The following is a 14,848-nucleotide window of genomic DNA, read 5'->3' as shown; positions in this document are numbered from 1 at the left end:
GGAGTTAGGGCTTGCTTTTTCCACCTCAAAACCTCAACCAGATCCTCCAGTTGATGTTCAGTAATGACAACAACAAATTATTACGTAAAATAAGTTTGGGATCTCTGCAGCATCCACCACAATTTTACCATCCAATGTATCATTTCTATATGGCATATCTAAAGATACTGGGTTTGATGCATTATCCTGATGTTTTGCAGTCCTAGGGATACCTTGGCCTAGTTTCTTGAGCTACGCTTACATTTACCAGATCCAGGAGATCTAGCTCACCTGGAATCAGGAAGGGAAGAAACCACACAGATTTAATTGCTACAGTTTGTCTGTGGGAAGCCATTAAAATCATGAGACAAAAATTGCATTTTCAATTGCCTCAGGGCTTGTGTTGGACCCCAGAGCCTAGGCTGACTCTCACAATTACGACTAGAAGTCAAGAAAGGCGGCAAGGTAGAAGTCAACCAAAAGGATTAAATGCATACAGGGTTTTGGGTGGGTTCACCAAGCTCTTCGTACAATGATAAAATTAGGGAAGAGAGATTCACTACGCTCTTTTTCTGAGTAAACAAAAAAGACGCTTTGTTTTTCCTGAAGAGCCAATTTATTTCCTCATAGTCTGCATTTTTCTGCAAGTGAACCTATTTTTTTTTAAAAAAAGTTCCTGTAAAGTCAGGCAAGTGCATTAGAAATTGCTGTTGCTAACATTTATCATGTTCCTGGCAGAATAGCTAGATACTTTGGTTAAAAAAACCCAAATACACACTGATGGTCTGTCTGAAATAAATACTTCTAAATAAATAACTGGAGCTGTTGAACAAATGAAGAATGAAAACAGAACAAAAGATAAACCAAATATTATCAGGTCTGCAAGAAAATGGTGTCCAAATTTAGCCCGTGCAATTTTGGTTGGAAGACAGAGGCTAAAATTATCTTCAGCTAAACCAAGGCTCCCATATCTTTGTCGTTTAGGAAGTCTTTCAGCAACGTGTAGGCAAGGACTAGAACTGACAATTATTTGCAACAGAAAAAAAGTACAACAAAACGGAGGTTATAGGACGAGTTATTTATCATGCTCATCTGACAGCCCAAATGCAATGAGGTGAGGCAGGAGTGCCCAGGCACTATTTACAGGAAGAATTATCTCTTAAAATAGATTTTCATTTCCCTTTGCTCGCTCGTAATTAGGAATGTCAAATGTCTTTAAAAAATGAAGGCATAGGGGAAGAGAATATTTACTTCCTCAGAAAGTGAAAATAAGAGTAAGAATTGAAATACCTGCTGCAACAAATATTTGCTTGCTCAACCTAAATTTTATTTACATTTTTGAAAGCGTAGAACACTGTTCATAATCCATTTACTTTATAGGTAGTATATTTGGGTCCATTAAATAAACACGGATTCTTTACCTTTGATATTATAAGAAGAAGCGCTCCAATGCACCCCAAAGAATCTAGCCTGAGATACCAGTTAAACAGGAAAAATTTAAGAACTGCTGGAATTGGAAAGCAACAGTGTAGCTGAGCAGGGCAGCAAAAAGGTGGCACACACAAGTTGTCCGTAGATTGCAGATACTGAGGCATATTGTGTTTCTAAAAACAATCCTGGAAAATGAATTGAATATAACACCACATTTGTTATAATGGGCTTAATGCTGCACAACAGCAAAAAGGAAATGCAATAAATACGGTTCACAAAAAAACCACACCCCAAAGCAATAATCATCTAAATCTAAGTTGACTTTTGATATACCTGTGGTGCTGGTTATTTTTTGGTTTGGGGGTTGTTTTTTCCTTTCCCTGATTTGTGCCCTCGGTTAAGGGAGCTTCCCACCTGCTCAAGGTTTTGTGTGCTCCGTGCAGCTGGATGACAAAGCACAGGCTCTCCCTTACCAGAAATGTTCCTGTTCAAACGTGGTCTTGGGCCATGTTGGAACAAGATGTTTCTTCTTTCCTTTTTTCATTTCAAATCGTTTTGCAAACAGCGAATTCTAAGAATGTTTCGTTTTGGAAACATCCCTGTAATGAAATCTGTTGCCTGTGTTCTGAGAGGGTTCGGTGACTCCAACAACATCAATTCCAGCTCGCAGCTGCCTGGGATCCCAAGTCCTTGGCTCTGGGTATGGCCAAGGCTGCCAAGGAGCTTTACTTCCCAGGGGGGTGGGAAGCCCTCCCTGCCTCAGCAGGCTGCTCCCTGGAGAGGGCTGTGGGAGCACCAAGTCCCTGGCTCGGGGCAGCCCACGAGGCTTTCAGGCAGGCTTGGATTACACCGGGTTTCATCGAACCCTGCACGATTCACCTCTCAGTGAGCGAATCTGGGAACAAATTAACGTTTTGAATCGAATTTTGCTTCCGAATGGATCTCCTCCCCACTTCCCCATTGCAGAACCTCCCACGTGCCAACTCGGCCACCTGGGGAGATGTCGGAATCTGCACGCCTGGCTGTGGAGTGCCACCCTCCGAGGCAGCTGATCCCACCCCCCCGGGCACCCTCCAGCCCACAACTTAGCCCAGAAGTTGCATTTTTCTTATGTGCACCCCATCCGGGGTGGCTCGGTGGCAACCCAGGGACCAACCATCAGATGCCAAGCCTGCTACAACTCCACTTCCATCAGGGTAAAGCTAAATCACTCAAGAACTAGTTAATATAACCAGAAGGTACATTTTATGGTCTTTATTGTAAGATCTAAAGTGAATAAAGAGCTCGAAGTCATACCTACACAAACCAACCACATTCAGAGCTGTTATTCCCATATCAATGCCAAGTAATTACAATTTTTTTCGTACCAGCCTTTTTGCATTTACTATATTGAGCAAGATCCCCACTAGGAGCACTCAGTTTTGTTATCACACAGATCACCAAGCAGCTTATCTGTGCAGCAGCAACGCCGCTGATGGTTTGCCAAGAAGCACACTTGCTCCCTCGCCTCACGAGACAATTTGAAGTTGCCAGGGAGGAGGAATGTCATTAAAGGTTTTGAGTCGCCTCCTATTTTTAGAAGGTATAATAGGTGCTGGTGGAAGGGGACTCACCGCAGAAGCGTTAAAGGATCCAAACCCTGGTTTTATTATTAGGCTGTTAGGGGATGATAGGCAATTTGTTTCCTCCTTCATGCCCAATTTCTCTGTCTGTTGAAGGGGAATTCTGATGCTGGTGTGTCTCTTTGTAAACTAGGTCTAACAGCGTTTTTAAGCTAAGCTGTAGAAAAGCTAAATATTAACTTCATCGCTGCTTACATGACCGCTTCAGGTGATCCCAGAGCGCTGTCAGAAGTGGATGGCAACATCCTACTCTGAGCACTGTGGCTTGCCCAAGCACCCCATTTGCCGTCTGGTTGCCACCAAACTTGGTGATAGCCTTCAAAACCCTGGTGGACACAGATCTGGGGCTCCAATGCCAGAGAGAAGATACTCCCAATCTCACTCTCCCATCCACTCTTTCTTCAGTAATATATCCTAGTGGATGTCCCATGTTTTCCAACCTGCAGTTTCACTGAGATGCCAGCTACCTTCTCATGGAAAGGAGAAAAGCCTGTATCTCTTCCAGGTATGCAGCACAGTAGCTTTGGATTTTCCCCTGCACAGCTCTGCAACTTGAAAACGCTTTCCTGTAGCACTGTCCTACAGCCATTACACAGCAACACAGGAGGTTGCATTAGTCTGACAGTCAGCTTTAGTGCGGGATGCTCCCTGCCATACTGTGTGCAGGTGGCACTGGGGTGTTTTCCTGCAGCTCAGTTACACTTCACAGTCTTTTCTATAGCACCCCTCTGGTTTTAGACTATCTTTCAATGAAGGAAAAAAAAACAACAACCAACCAAACAAACCAAAAAAAACCAAAAACCAGCCAAAAAAAATCACTGCTGCATTGAATATTTTCCCCTTCTTTGGGTCTAATTCAGCTTTTTATTTATCCTCACCTTGCTCTTTCAGCTGCTCTCTATCTGCTTTCCAGGGAATGAATGTGTGGAGGGGAAGTGGAGACCTTTCTTCTGCTCCTCGGGGCTGCTCTCTGCCTGTCCACTGCCCGCCCGAAGGGCCAGGGGTCCTGCTGCTTCGCATCTTGCGCTCACTGTCTTACACCTCATAGTCCTTACACCGAACTGCTTGATAGCCAGCAAACAGATTGAGGTATTGTGAGAAGAGGGACAAGAAGGATAATTTCTTAAATTTAACCATGAAGCTCATTCAGTTTCTCCTTTCTGTATCTTTTGCCCAGCTCCCCTCTGTAAAAGTATGTAACAGACCCAATTTAGAGCCTCCAGATTGCAATCAAATCCATTCAGTGCCGTGATGTGAAATTCATGTGGTGTGAATGAAGCTGAATATGTGAGCGATCAGATGGATTTTCAGCGTGGGGGGAGGAAACCGTGCAACTGCCACCACCGGTACCCCCCCTCGCTGCCCCCAGCAAGCTGCCAGGGCGGGCACGGGGGCACAGGTGGGAAGGGGTGAAGGGCTGGGAATTGCTCCTGCCACGGCGAGGAGGTGTTGGTGGAGGTGACGACTGTAACTCTGGGTGTGTTTGAGAGCCTCCCTGCACTCGGACTGAGCGGTAGCTCCTGCCACGGGGAGGGTCACACAGTTCCATATGCTCGCTGCACGACCCTTACATGCAGGGATAGCAGGTGCACAGCATCATTCAATTTGTAAAGAAAAAAAAAATCACTTGAGAAAAACGGGAGAGAATTTTGAAGCGGGTCTTGGACGTTACATCCTTGAGCCTGTAAAGCTTCTGTAGTGCAACCAACATCCAAGCCAAATGGTTTTGTCACAGCACCTAACTTTAAAAGGCATGTTCATTTAAACGTTTACAGAAACCTTCCTTGCTCTTTATAACCCTGGGTAAAATAACCACAAATTATTTTAGAGCACAGTATTTTCTTTCTGAAATGCTTATGAAATGATGCAGATGACAGTCCCGGACACTTTTCCACAAACAAAAGTGCTGAATCAGCACCCTGTGCCCTCAGACCCAGCTACTGACAACCACGACAAAGTTAAGTCTGCAAGAATTGAAGTGAGAGCACCAGCTCATCTTGCACCTACGACCGAACGGTCATCACACTGATGAGTAAGAATCCCATCTAGCAACTTGGAAGGCGTGACGTTCAACACGCCATAAAAAGTACCTTATATTAGCTATTATTCCTTTAGGTGATTTAACAATCACAGGTTCTATTTTAAAATATGTTGGTTTTAACCAAATGTCTTTAGCTATGCATAGGGATCCAATACAAAAATGGAAGAAGAGATATGCAAGAAATGTTCTATATAAGATAGGTAAGGAACATCAAAGTCTTGGTGCTGGTGAATCTCGCTCAGTGATGTATCCAGCCCTGAAAACACACAAGAACTGGAGAACAAAAAAGCCAATTAACAATTAGTATACTAATTATAGAACAAGAGCAGCTGTATTCAGTTAGAAACAAACAGCCAAGTAATTACTAGAAGACTTGGGTCTACTACAGCTGGTTTTGAAGGTGCAGAGCGGGGCTGGAGCTCTTTGTCATGGGGCTGTGGGGTGGCTGGAGCTGCACCAGATGAGCTGGTTCCGGGGGCAGCACGCCCCGGGGTGAAGGGATGTTTGTGCTGGGCTCAGAGGGAACACTGGGCTATCACATGAGAGAGGAAAATGATAAGAGCGTGGAGATGAGCCCACCTGAGGTGTAGACAGGAATTCCCCCAACAGCCACAGAACTGGAGGTTTGCTTGTGTTTGTCGTCAGAGCAGCAGGGTCCTGGCCAGGGCAGGGGTGCAACACTGTCCGCTGCCGTTAAAAATTCACAACGGCAACTCATCCTTTTGGCACAAGCTTCGCCACAAATGTTCGGGGAGTTGCTAAGGTAGGGAAAGAGTCCTGGGGTTTGCTAGGAGCCAGCAATTAGGGAGCTGAGGTGAGGGCTCAGAGGCTACTGGGGATGAAGCAGCTAGAAGGACGTTGGGGACTTGCCTTTGGCTCGCCTCGCCGGCTGGGCAAAAGCCATGCCCGGCTGATGAGAAGAGCCTTGGCTCCTGAGCCCCACAGCCCTGTCCTCCTCCCTCCTGCCTCTCCTCCTCTCACTACCCACCCAGGCCTAAAAACAGTCACCATGGGTGGCCAGATTGCATGGGGCTAAGGGCAGGGCAGGAAAGAAAGTACTGGAAACGGGCTCTGAGCACCGAGTCATCCCGTGGAGGGGAAGGAGATGATCTGCTGCGCTGCTTGAGAACAGCTGCAGATCCCCTGGGATGTGGTTTCCAATTAGTAACAAAGCCCATTAACCAACCTTATTTCGCAGTTTTTTTTTCACTAAAGTGAGACTTTCCTAAATTAGTAGCCATCAGTTCTGACTTGGGTTGTGAATCTGTGAAATTCCGTGGATTATTCTAGCACACAGCCCTCCTCCTGCAAAAAAAGGGAAGCATGGTAATACGGTGAGTCACGATCAGAAAAAAAGAAGCTTGCTTTAAGAGCAGCATATGCCTGTTTTTCCTATCAAAACATGTTATTGTGGGTTTTAGTAGTTTTAATAAGTAGTAGGTGTTTTTTGGACTTCAGTTTGCTTTACCAGAAAGGGGAAATTAATCTAGAAGGGAGCATGGCAAAGTTCTCAAAAGACACTGAGAAGGTAGATGGTACCTTTTCATCCAAAGAACAAAGGAATTGCAAATAATAAAAGGAACCTTTAAGGAAAATAAATCTCCATTAACCTAAAAAAAATAACCCAGACTCAACAGTAGAGGAATGTCATTGAGAAGACAAACTGGATGCTTATACAGATAAAGGCATTTGGGTATATTATAATTCATGAAAACAGCTGAAAATTGATTTAACCCCGCATTTCAAGGACTAAATTAATCTCTTATTTTGGCAGGGCAGATGACCTCACGTGCCTTCTGTGTCATCTCCTGTACTTCAGCTGAGGCTTTTAGAGTTGGCTTCTTGTAGGGGCACGACTGAGGACCAGGAGGAACATGGGCTTTGACCCTCCAGGTGCTAACTGGCACCTCATTTTTCAACAGTGCTGTTGGGCCTGGCCCGGGAAACACTGCAGCATGGAGGATTCCCAGGGGCTGGTCATGAACAGCCTTTGCAGTAGGTCTGAGCCTTTGAGACTGAACCTGGCTCGGTATCTTTCCATTAAAAAAAAAAAAAAAAAAAATTACTTTGTAGACACATCCAGTCAGCTTTCCAAGGCAGCATCTCCGAGCATGTTCTCCCAGCCCTTACACAAGTGCACGCAGTTCAATGACAGCTGTTTTGCTGGTGCAAGGACAGCAAAAGCTGTATGAGATGTTTACTGCTGGAATTTCTTCCTCAAAAACACCTGCTGGGATGTTCTGAAAGAGCTGAAGATGTCCACAACAGTCTACTGTAACGTTTATCTATTGCTTAAGTAAGAGAACTCCACAACAAAAGCGATGCAGGCTGTCATTAATGAACCTTCTCCTACCTCCACGGGGGGAAGTCACGAGGAACTAGAACTTAAGCCAGCAGCAGAATGAAGAGGCTCAGCATCCTTGACAGTTCACCAAGAGATTGGTTCATACAGCGACCATCTGGCCAAGCTTCTAAGCCACCAAATTATTTGCCAGGAATCATAGCAACACGAAGAAACCCCATTTGATCTTTGCAACAGTCCTAAGCAATATCCTTGCCAGAGGTGAGCTCAGTAGCACCAGAGCCCCTGTGGTAGGTAAGCGCTCTTCCTAGGATGCACGCGTCGGGATGCTCTTCCTAGGATGCAGGATGGAGGGACCAGCTCCAGCAGCTGTACGAGCTCCAGCCCCCAAAGCAGGGAAATAAGATGCTCCCCATATCCTCACGCACCATCCTGTCCGTCAAATTTGGGCTGTTATTATTGTAATTAGAAACGAAAGGTTTTGGGTAGGTCTTTCAGCCAGCTAAATCAGCTGGTCATTTGATACTTAACAGGAGTATTATGGTCTGTTGCTTGGGTCTTTTCCTTTCATTGGCTTAGAATACCTGACACCATCATTTTTGCTTTCAAGTATCACTGTGACTGTAATCAAATTAGCGGGAAATCCGCAGCCCCAGGTGTTTGTTCCTGCACACCCGACGCATGCTTGGACCTGCAGCATCACCCACCTCAGCCCCCAGTCTGAAATCAGACCCAGACCACAAGATTTGCTTCTAAAATTGTGAGGCTTTGAGCGTGAGTTGGGTAATTAATTTCTATGCACATCTGAATAACATTTTCAAGTTTTCTTTTGCTGCTACGAACTCTACAATTACCAGCATCCCTCCCACTGCTGCCAACAGCTCCTATTACTGCATAGCTCCAGGAATTAAGACTTAGCCCGTCACCCAAATGTTTATGAAAAAAACCCAACGCAAACACTATGGATACCTTAGTTTTGAAAAAACTGCTTGAAAATCTTCACTGAAGTTTGAAAAATATTCCAAATATTAAACTTTTGCCCTTATTGAGATTCAGCCCTCCTTTTCATCAGTACATCCACAGCTAACCATCTGATATTAAAGTTAGCAATTAGCCTTTTAATAAATAAAAGAGCTTTGGGGAATAAATGTGCTTATTGGGGAACTCTGAAAAAAGACATTTACAAGACTGTTGCTTTAGTTCTATATTTTATGCCCTTTGCTAGCAATTACTACGACTAAAGCAAGAGTGGCAGAAGTAGCTTTTTTTTATTTTTAGAAAGACTTCCACAGTGATGAAGACAAAGGGTATCCTCTCCATATACTTATTTGAGAAAGAATTAGTTTTCAAAAAGCAGAAGTTAGTAATTTCTGAATAAAAAGAGAGTCAGGTTTCTGTAGAAACAACACGATCGTTCTTTTGGGAAGCAAATGCATTTCAGTATCGTCTGTTGATGACCTAACAACTGCATCAAACGTTGTGTTACTACTGTGTTTCATGCACAGAATTGCTCAGGATGCCTAGCTGTGGAAGAGGTCCACCACTGCAACAGATGCCACGCAACAGAAACACGGATTTATTCCTCTTACTGCTAACAGCTAAAGCAGAGCAAACAACCCTACTTTATACATACACTAAGTACACTATATATAATTTACTGTATAGCTCTCTAAAATTTCATGAGAGGAGTACTTTGGTATAAAAATCCAAAGGTAATTTACATGTCATAGTAAAAATTCTGCTCAGTGCAGTGGTATGAGCAGCAAGGTTTGAATAGTTCTAGACCACCGTGTTCGCCCCTCCCCAAATAGGTGTACCACAAAATCATAAAATATTCTGGCTGATCTAAAAATGCTTGCCCAAAATGCTGTGTCGTGAGGAAAACCTAATGTTTTGCTCCTTTCTCCAACAAGAAGGCCACTTAGTCGTCCTTGTGTCACCAGAAATGACAAATATCCATATTAGCTGTTACTTTCACTCCATACCTTAAAAAACAAACAACTTACCTTGACTTCTTTCACTCTCCCTTGTTCACAGTAGATACGTTCTCAAACACTTTACCAGATTTCCATCCTCTGTTTTGCTGATCTCCTCTGGGTGTGAAGTTTCCCATTTTCCACAGCGCTCCAGTGTTCCGAGACCTCCGTTGTTCCCGGCACCCTCCTCCAAAAAACTTCTCTCCCCAACAGTTATTTTCTCCTTTCCTAAATTCACTTCACTGGTTCACTTTCAAAGCTCCTATACTTTGGTCTTCCTCAGTAATTTCCTATCTTCTCCTTTAAAAAAAATAACACAACCAACCACCCTATCATCCATCTCCTCTCACTTTGCCTCTCCCCTCACATTATTCTTCCCTTGCCCAAGTACGTTCACTGTTACTGCCAGCTGAGTTCCATACAATTCCCATTTCTCTTCTCTCACAAATCTCTCTTCATCTCCTCCAATAGTTCTAGTTTTCTCATCTCCTTCTATTTCTGTGATTTATTTTCCATTCCCCAAGTCCTTTCAGCCTGCCTGCATTGTGAATCAGGACATCAGAATGTTCTGATAATGTTCTTTTTCATTTAGTGTGGGGAATTCTTTTTGTTGATGTAAGCAAAGTTTCTGAAGATTGCGTGATGAACGCATATTTTAATGATAACAGAGTAACGAAGCCTCCAGTACCCTCGTTCACCTGATTTAGAATTCTTCCCAGCATTCTGTAATTCCCAATGGAGCCGCTCAGCATCTGCCATCCTTGGCAAGAACAGCCATTGAGCAAAACCGCTCTCTTCCTTGCTCCGCTTTCCTTCCTTCTCTTCTTCTTCCCCATTGCCATCCAAAAATGTATGGAGGAAGAGCAGAGCCTGTTACACAGGCTGAACTGCCTTCCTTCCCAAATAATTACTCCTAGGAAATAACACACAGGAATTTTCAAATTCATGTTCCTTTGCATTAAATTTTCTCTACTCTAAATCCAATAGAAATTTAAGATACATCTGCTGCTGCTGTTGCAAAGAACACATACTGATGGATCTATTAGAGAAACACAACTAGTTTACCAGCACTACAGGTTCAAGCATGGAGAATGTGAAGTGGACACTATAGTAAGACTGATGGAGAGACGATTTTGCATTATGTATTTGTGGGTTGCCTGTGGAAACGCAAGAACCGAGAGGCATGGGATCTCAAAATCACAGAGAATCCCAGTGCTCACTGTAAGGAATAATTGTATTTGTCACCTCACAAACATTGTAAGAAAGAATAAAAATGAAGGTTATAGTTAAAAGGCTATAAATCAATGGCTGCACAAAGAAAAAACCCACAAAACTACTTTAAACAACCAAATCTTTTAATTAGAAAGCAACAAACATGCAAACAGCAGGTATAGAAATTTATTTGAACCAACGTTTTTACTATAATGAAAGTTACTTTAAAACATTGATCCAAGCTCCCACATTTGCAGGTTAAGGAAAATATTGCACTTTGCATCTTCTAGCACCCCTCATACATGGCAAAACATTTTAAAAACATTTTTGCTTATTTTAACTTGCACACTCTCCCAAAGTCATGCACACAGTCATTCAAAAACAAAAGGTTAGGTTATCCAAAAGCAATACCTTAGAATTGCACTAAAGCTCTGTAAGGAAAAATATAATTAATGTCTTATACAAATTCCATTAACATCTAGGCGCTTGCACACAACTGCCAGTTACTCTTCATCTTCGTTTTCATTCTCCTGACCAGATCCTTCCGATCTGTCACCTTCCAATCGGTCTGTAAGAGACAGAGATAAGTAAAGAGAACTTCCAAAGTGTTCATTTTTTGGTAAATATTTATAACACATTATCTCCCTGCGCTATACACAATAGACAGGGGCTGTGGGTTATAAGGTAGAAAAAGGTCTGTATGGACTGACAGCAGAGACTGGGTAGAAATGTTATCACAAGAAAGCAGAACAGGAAAGAAGCCATAAAAGACTTCCAGGCATAAAAGTGAAATTTGTGTACAAAAGGAAAAACCTTGTAGATGCTGACTAGCTGTCAGCACAGGAAAGATGAACACAAGCATAATATTAAAAAGAGATGGTAAATACAAAGGTTTGAGACACTTCTGGGTAGCTGAAACCAGAATAGCTGCAATTAGAAATTGGTATACTCCAGAAAAGTGGGGAATTGCTTTCTGTCACTGTATACATCAGAAAAAGTACCTTTTTTGTTGTAAGTGTTTACAGAAAGACAAACAGAGAAATGTGCGAGGGAACATGATTGACTCAGGATCTATCCCTCAAACAACATGCACTGTCCAGTTAAGAAATATTCCACCCAGCAATGACAGATTTTTGCTGAAACTGTTGTAACAAATGTTGGGCAGGCCTTTGAGTATTTTACTCCAAAGAAATAATAACAAATGAAGAAAAAAAACCAAACTAAGATATTCAGTCACAGCAGTGGCGAGGCATACCACTGGGCTGGATACAGTGGCATCCTCCTGGCTCTCTAACTCTCACAGATCAGTGAGAGGTGAAAAAAGGAGCAGCAGCTGCTGCCAGGCAGAGCTTCCTTCCTACCTCCCCACACTAAGCCCACTTCTCTGCTCAAGCCAGTCCGGAGTCCCCCAATTCAGTATCTACAGTCACTCTCATCTTCATCTATGGTTCTGTTAGGTTTCCACCCCAAACATCATACCAGCCTCCCAAAACTTCATCTCCTTGCTTCCTACCCAGTATGATGTCTCTCCATTGTCCATCATCCTCAGTATCAACCCATTGCAGTCAACTTCTTCAGCACTAACATCCAGGAACACCAGTTCCCAGTGACGATTCTCCATGCAACCCTTCATATCCCCAGTTTCAGACCCCAGGGGGCTGCCCCTTCACTGAAGGGACATCCTAACACTGTTGCCCCAGCAGCAGCTGCCAGCACCCTCGTTAGTATTTCCCACAGTCCTGTACCTTCACACCATCCTTCTCCCCATGCCAATTCCAAGCCCACAATAACAGTCAGTTTAAGGCTCATTCCAGTCGTCCCTAATGGCTTTCCCATCACACGACACTCACCTTAAACATCGTTCCTGAGTAAAGAAAGTGTTTTCCACCATCTAATTAGTACTATGTTACAAATAAGCTATTTCAAGATGGATAGTACGGTAACATCTAAAAATACATTTTGTTCTTTTCTTGCTCTTTGTTTTGAGGTAAAAGATAACAGCCGCAAAAATGATGCAAGTCTCACACTGAAGAAGCGATTCCCAAGTTTCCATTAAGAGACCCTTGAATAACCCTTGAATCTTCTCACCAACCCCAACTGTAGCCACAGATAGCTGAAGATCTTGATAATTCCCCAGTCCACCTGCTATTTCATAGACCAATGTGGTGGACAAGCTCTTCAGAAGTCTCTCACCTGCTCTTATATGATTCAACGAAGCCAACATTCGTAACATAAAAGAAGCTGGAACAGTAATAGTGTTTCTGGTCTCTTCCAGCATTAATTCATTACGTGTTATAACCTGGAGGCAGGGAAGGGGGAAAAACAGCATCAAAGGTGAACACAAAATTGTACTGCATCAATATGTGTTTGTAGACACAAAGTTCCTATGCAAAAGGCATTCACAGAGTCAAAAATTACAGTAAGGGAGCAGTATTTTAACGATTACTATTGAACACAGTTGCACCAATTGTATGTGGTAAGAAAAGTCAGACAGTGGACTCTGCCTACAGATATTTAATTGTCTATCTAAAGAATATTCTAGTAGGATCATTCATTGTGTTGTCCACGTGCATGGTAGATATTAAGATAAGCAACTGAGAAAAAGCTTTGGAAATGAGATCTTGTACGAAACAAGGACCGATGAGAGAAAGTGCTGTTACAGATGGGAACTGTTGTAGAGAACAAAGTTCTAGCACCAGTGCTGGCCAAGAATGTGGGAAGGAAAAGAGATGAGGTTACTCTAAACTCCTACCTTCATGCTGCTTGAAACTTTTGGAGAAAATCCAAGCAATTACTGTATCCCAGTTCAGGAATATTCTTCAGCTCCATAATTATTTCTAAACAGATCTACAGCTTGCCTCTAAATGACTTGCAAGAGCCAGCTCCTACTGTCTTAGTTTCTAGGAAAAAAAATTCACTAACGAATACTTTTAGCTTTTTTGCCTCCTTCCTTCCTCGTGGTGCTTTCCTTGTCATCCTTCTGGCTTTCCCATAAAGTTCTAATCCCACACCTTAGTTTGTCTCTCAGCTTTTTGACTAGGTTCTTTTGCTGTCAACTAAGCATAAAAATGTCTAAGTGCAGACAAGTTCTGACCGTCATTCAGTCCCTCCTCCCACCCAGATCAGGTGCCGTAAGGTAGGAAAATAATATCCCTGCTATCCAAGAGACTGCACAAGAAAACCCCAAACCACTCCACAACCAAATGTCCCCTAACATATTACTTACAGAAAAACATCTAACATTTTAATAAATTATGCTATGTAAATCACTAAAATGCGATTATTCAGCAATCACCTATATGACCATCACAGGCCAGATGTTATATATGTTGTTGTTATTGCTTTGAGGATACACAAGAAACAATATGTTACATAACTTTACATATGGACTTTTATAACTGATTGAGCTTGCAGTGTTTGCTTTATTCGATGAAGTTCCCAGACTGCAACCTTAGCCTAAACTCCCTTTTATGCCACAGAATATTTAATCATATTGATTTTTGTAGTCCCTGTCCTTCTGTACATCATTCTATTTCCTTCAGTTAATTTGTTTAAAGACACGCACGACCTTCATTTCTTAATTCCTGCCAGTTTTCCTTCTATATCTAACTGTTCATACTTTTTCTGACTTGTTTCACATACATAATAGCAGATATCGTATCATTTCTAGGAGAGTTAATGACCTACAAAGTGCCTCGTCTGCTGCCAATGATGGGAAGGTTAGCCCTTATAAAGGGGCAGCTTTTTATTTATAGCTCATTTGTTGAACATTAAATAACTCTGTTGATTCTGTATCAGGAATTAGCACCAAAGGCTTTTATAGAATTGGAAGATGCAACATTACTGTGAAAAAGGAAGAAAAATTCTTACCTCATCTGCAAGTTTTCGGTTAAAAATCTTGGATTCTTCTAACGGCGACCAAATTTTTATATCATAATCAATACCCGAAGAGGCCAGAACTAGAAGTAAGTAATTCTAAATTAGATGCGTTATGTCTTTACAACTATCTTCTGCACTTAACTGGAGTTAAAGAAAAAGACTTCACTTGAAGCATTGACTTGCAAACGTCAGTTCCCATGCTGAATACACAGCTATGTAATTACTGTCTCCATATGAGATCTGAGCTATAAATTGTATACTTTTTGATACATATATAAGAAGAAAACACATGCAAACATCAAGAGTCTCCTGTTGTAAATAATTTTAAAAGCACCTGAATATACATAAGGTAGGAATAGAAAGTAAGAACAAACTCAGCCACTACTAATATATTTCTGCTGATGGC

The 14,848-nt window shown here is 42.4% G+C and overlaps 1 protein-coding gene across 3 annotated transcripts in view; it reads right to left on the bottom strand.

Moving 5' to 3' along the window:
- Positions 1–10,688: 10,688 nt before the first annotated feature.
- Positions 10,689–14,848, bottom strand: part of DCAF6 (DDB1 and CUL4 associated factor 6) — a 90,619-nt gene continuing 86,459 nt past the window's right edge. For all 3 annotated transcript variants that reach the window (XM_056327756.1, XM_056327757.1, XM_056327758.1), the window contains 3 exons: positions 14,434–14,522; positions 12,757–12,862; positions 10,689–11,131 (listed from right to left, as the gene is read on the bottom strand). In XM_056327756.1, the coding sequence (XP_056183731.1) occupies positions 11,067–11,131; positions 12,757–12,862; positions 14,434–14,522 (260 nt within the window). In that variant the 3' untranslated portion in view covers positions 10,689–11,066. The remainder of the gene's footprint in view (positions 11,132–12,756; positions 12,863–14,433; positions 14,523–14,848) is intronic.

Source organism: Falco biarmicus, chromosome 2, assembly GCF_023638135.1.
Source record: "Falco biarmicus isolate bFalBia1 chromosome 2, bFalBia1.pri, whole genome shotgun sequence".
Lineage (NCBI taxonomy): Eukaryota > Metazoa > Chordata > Aves > Falconiformes > Falconidae > Falco > Falco biarmicus.
The sequence above is the reverse complement of the archived record's forward strand: the minus strand, read 5'-3'. Positions and strand labels throughout refer to the sequence as shown.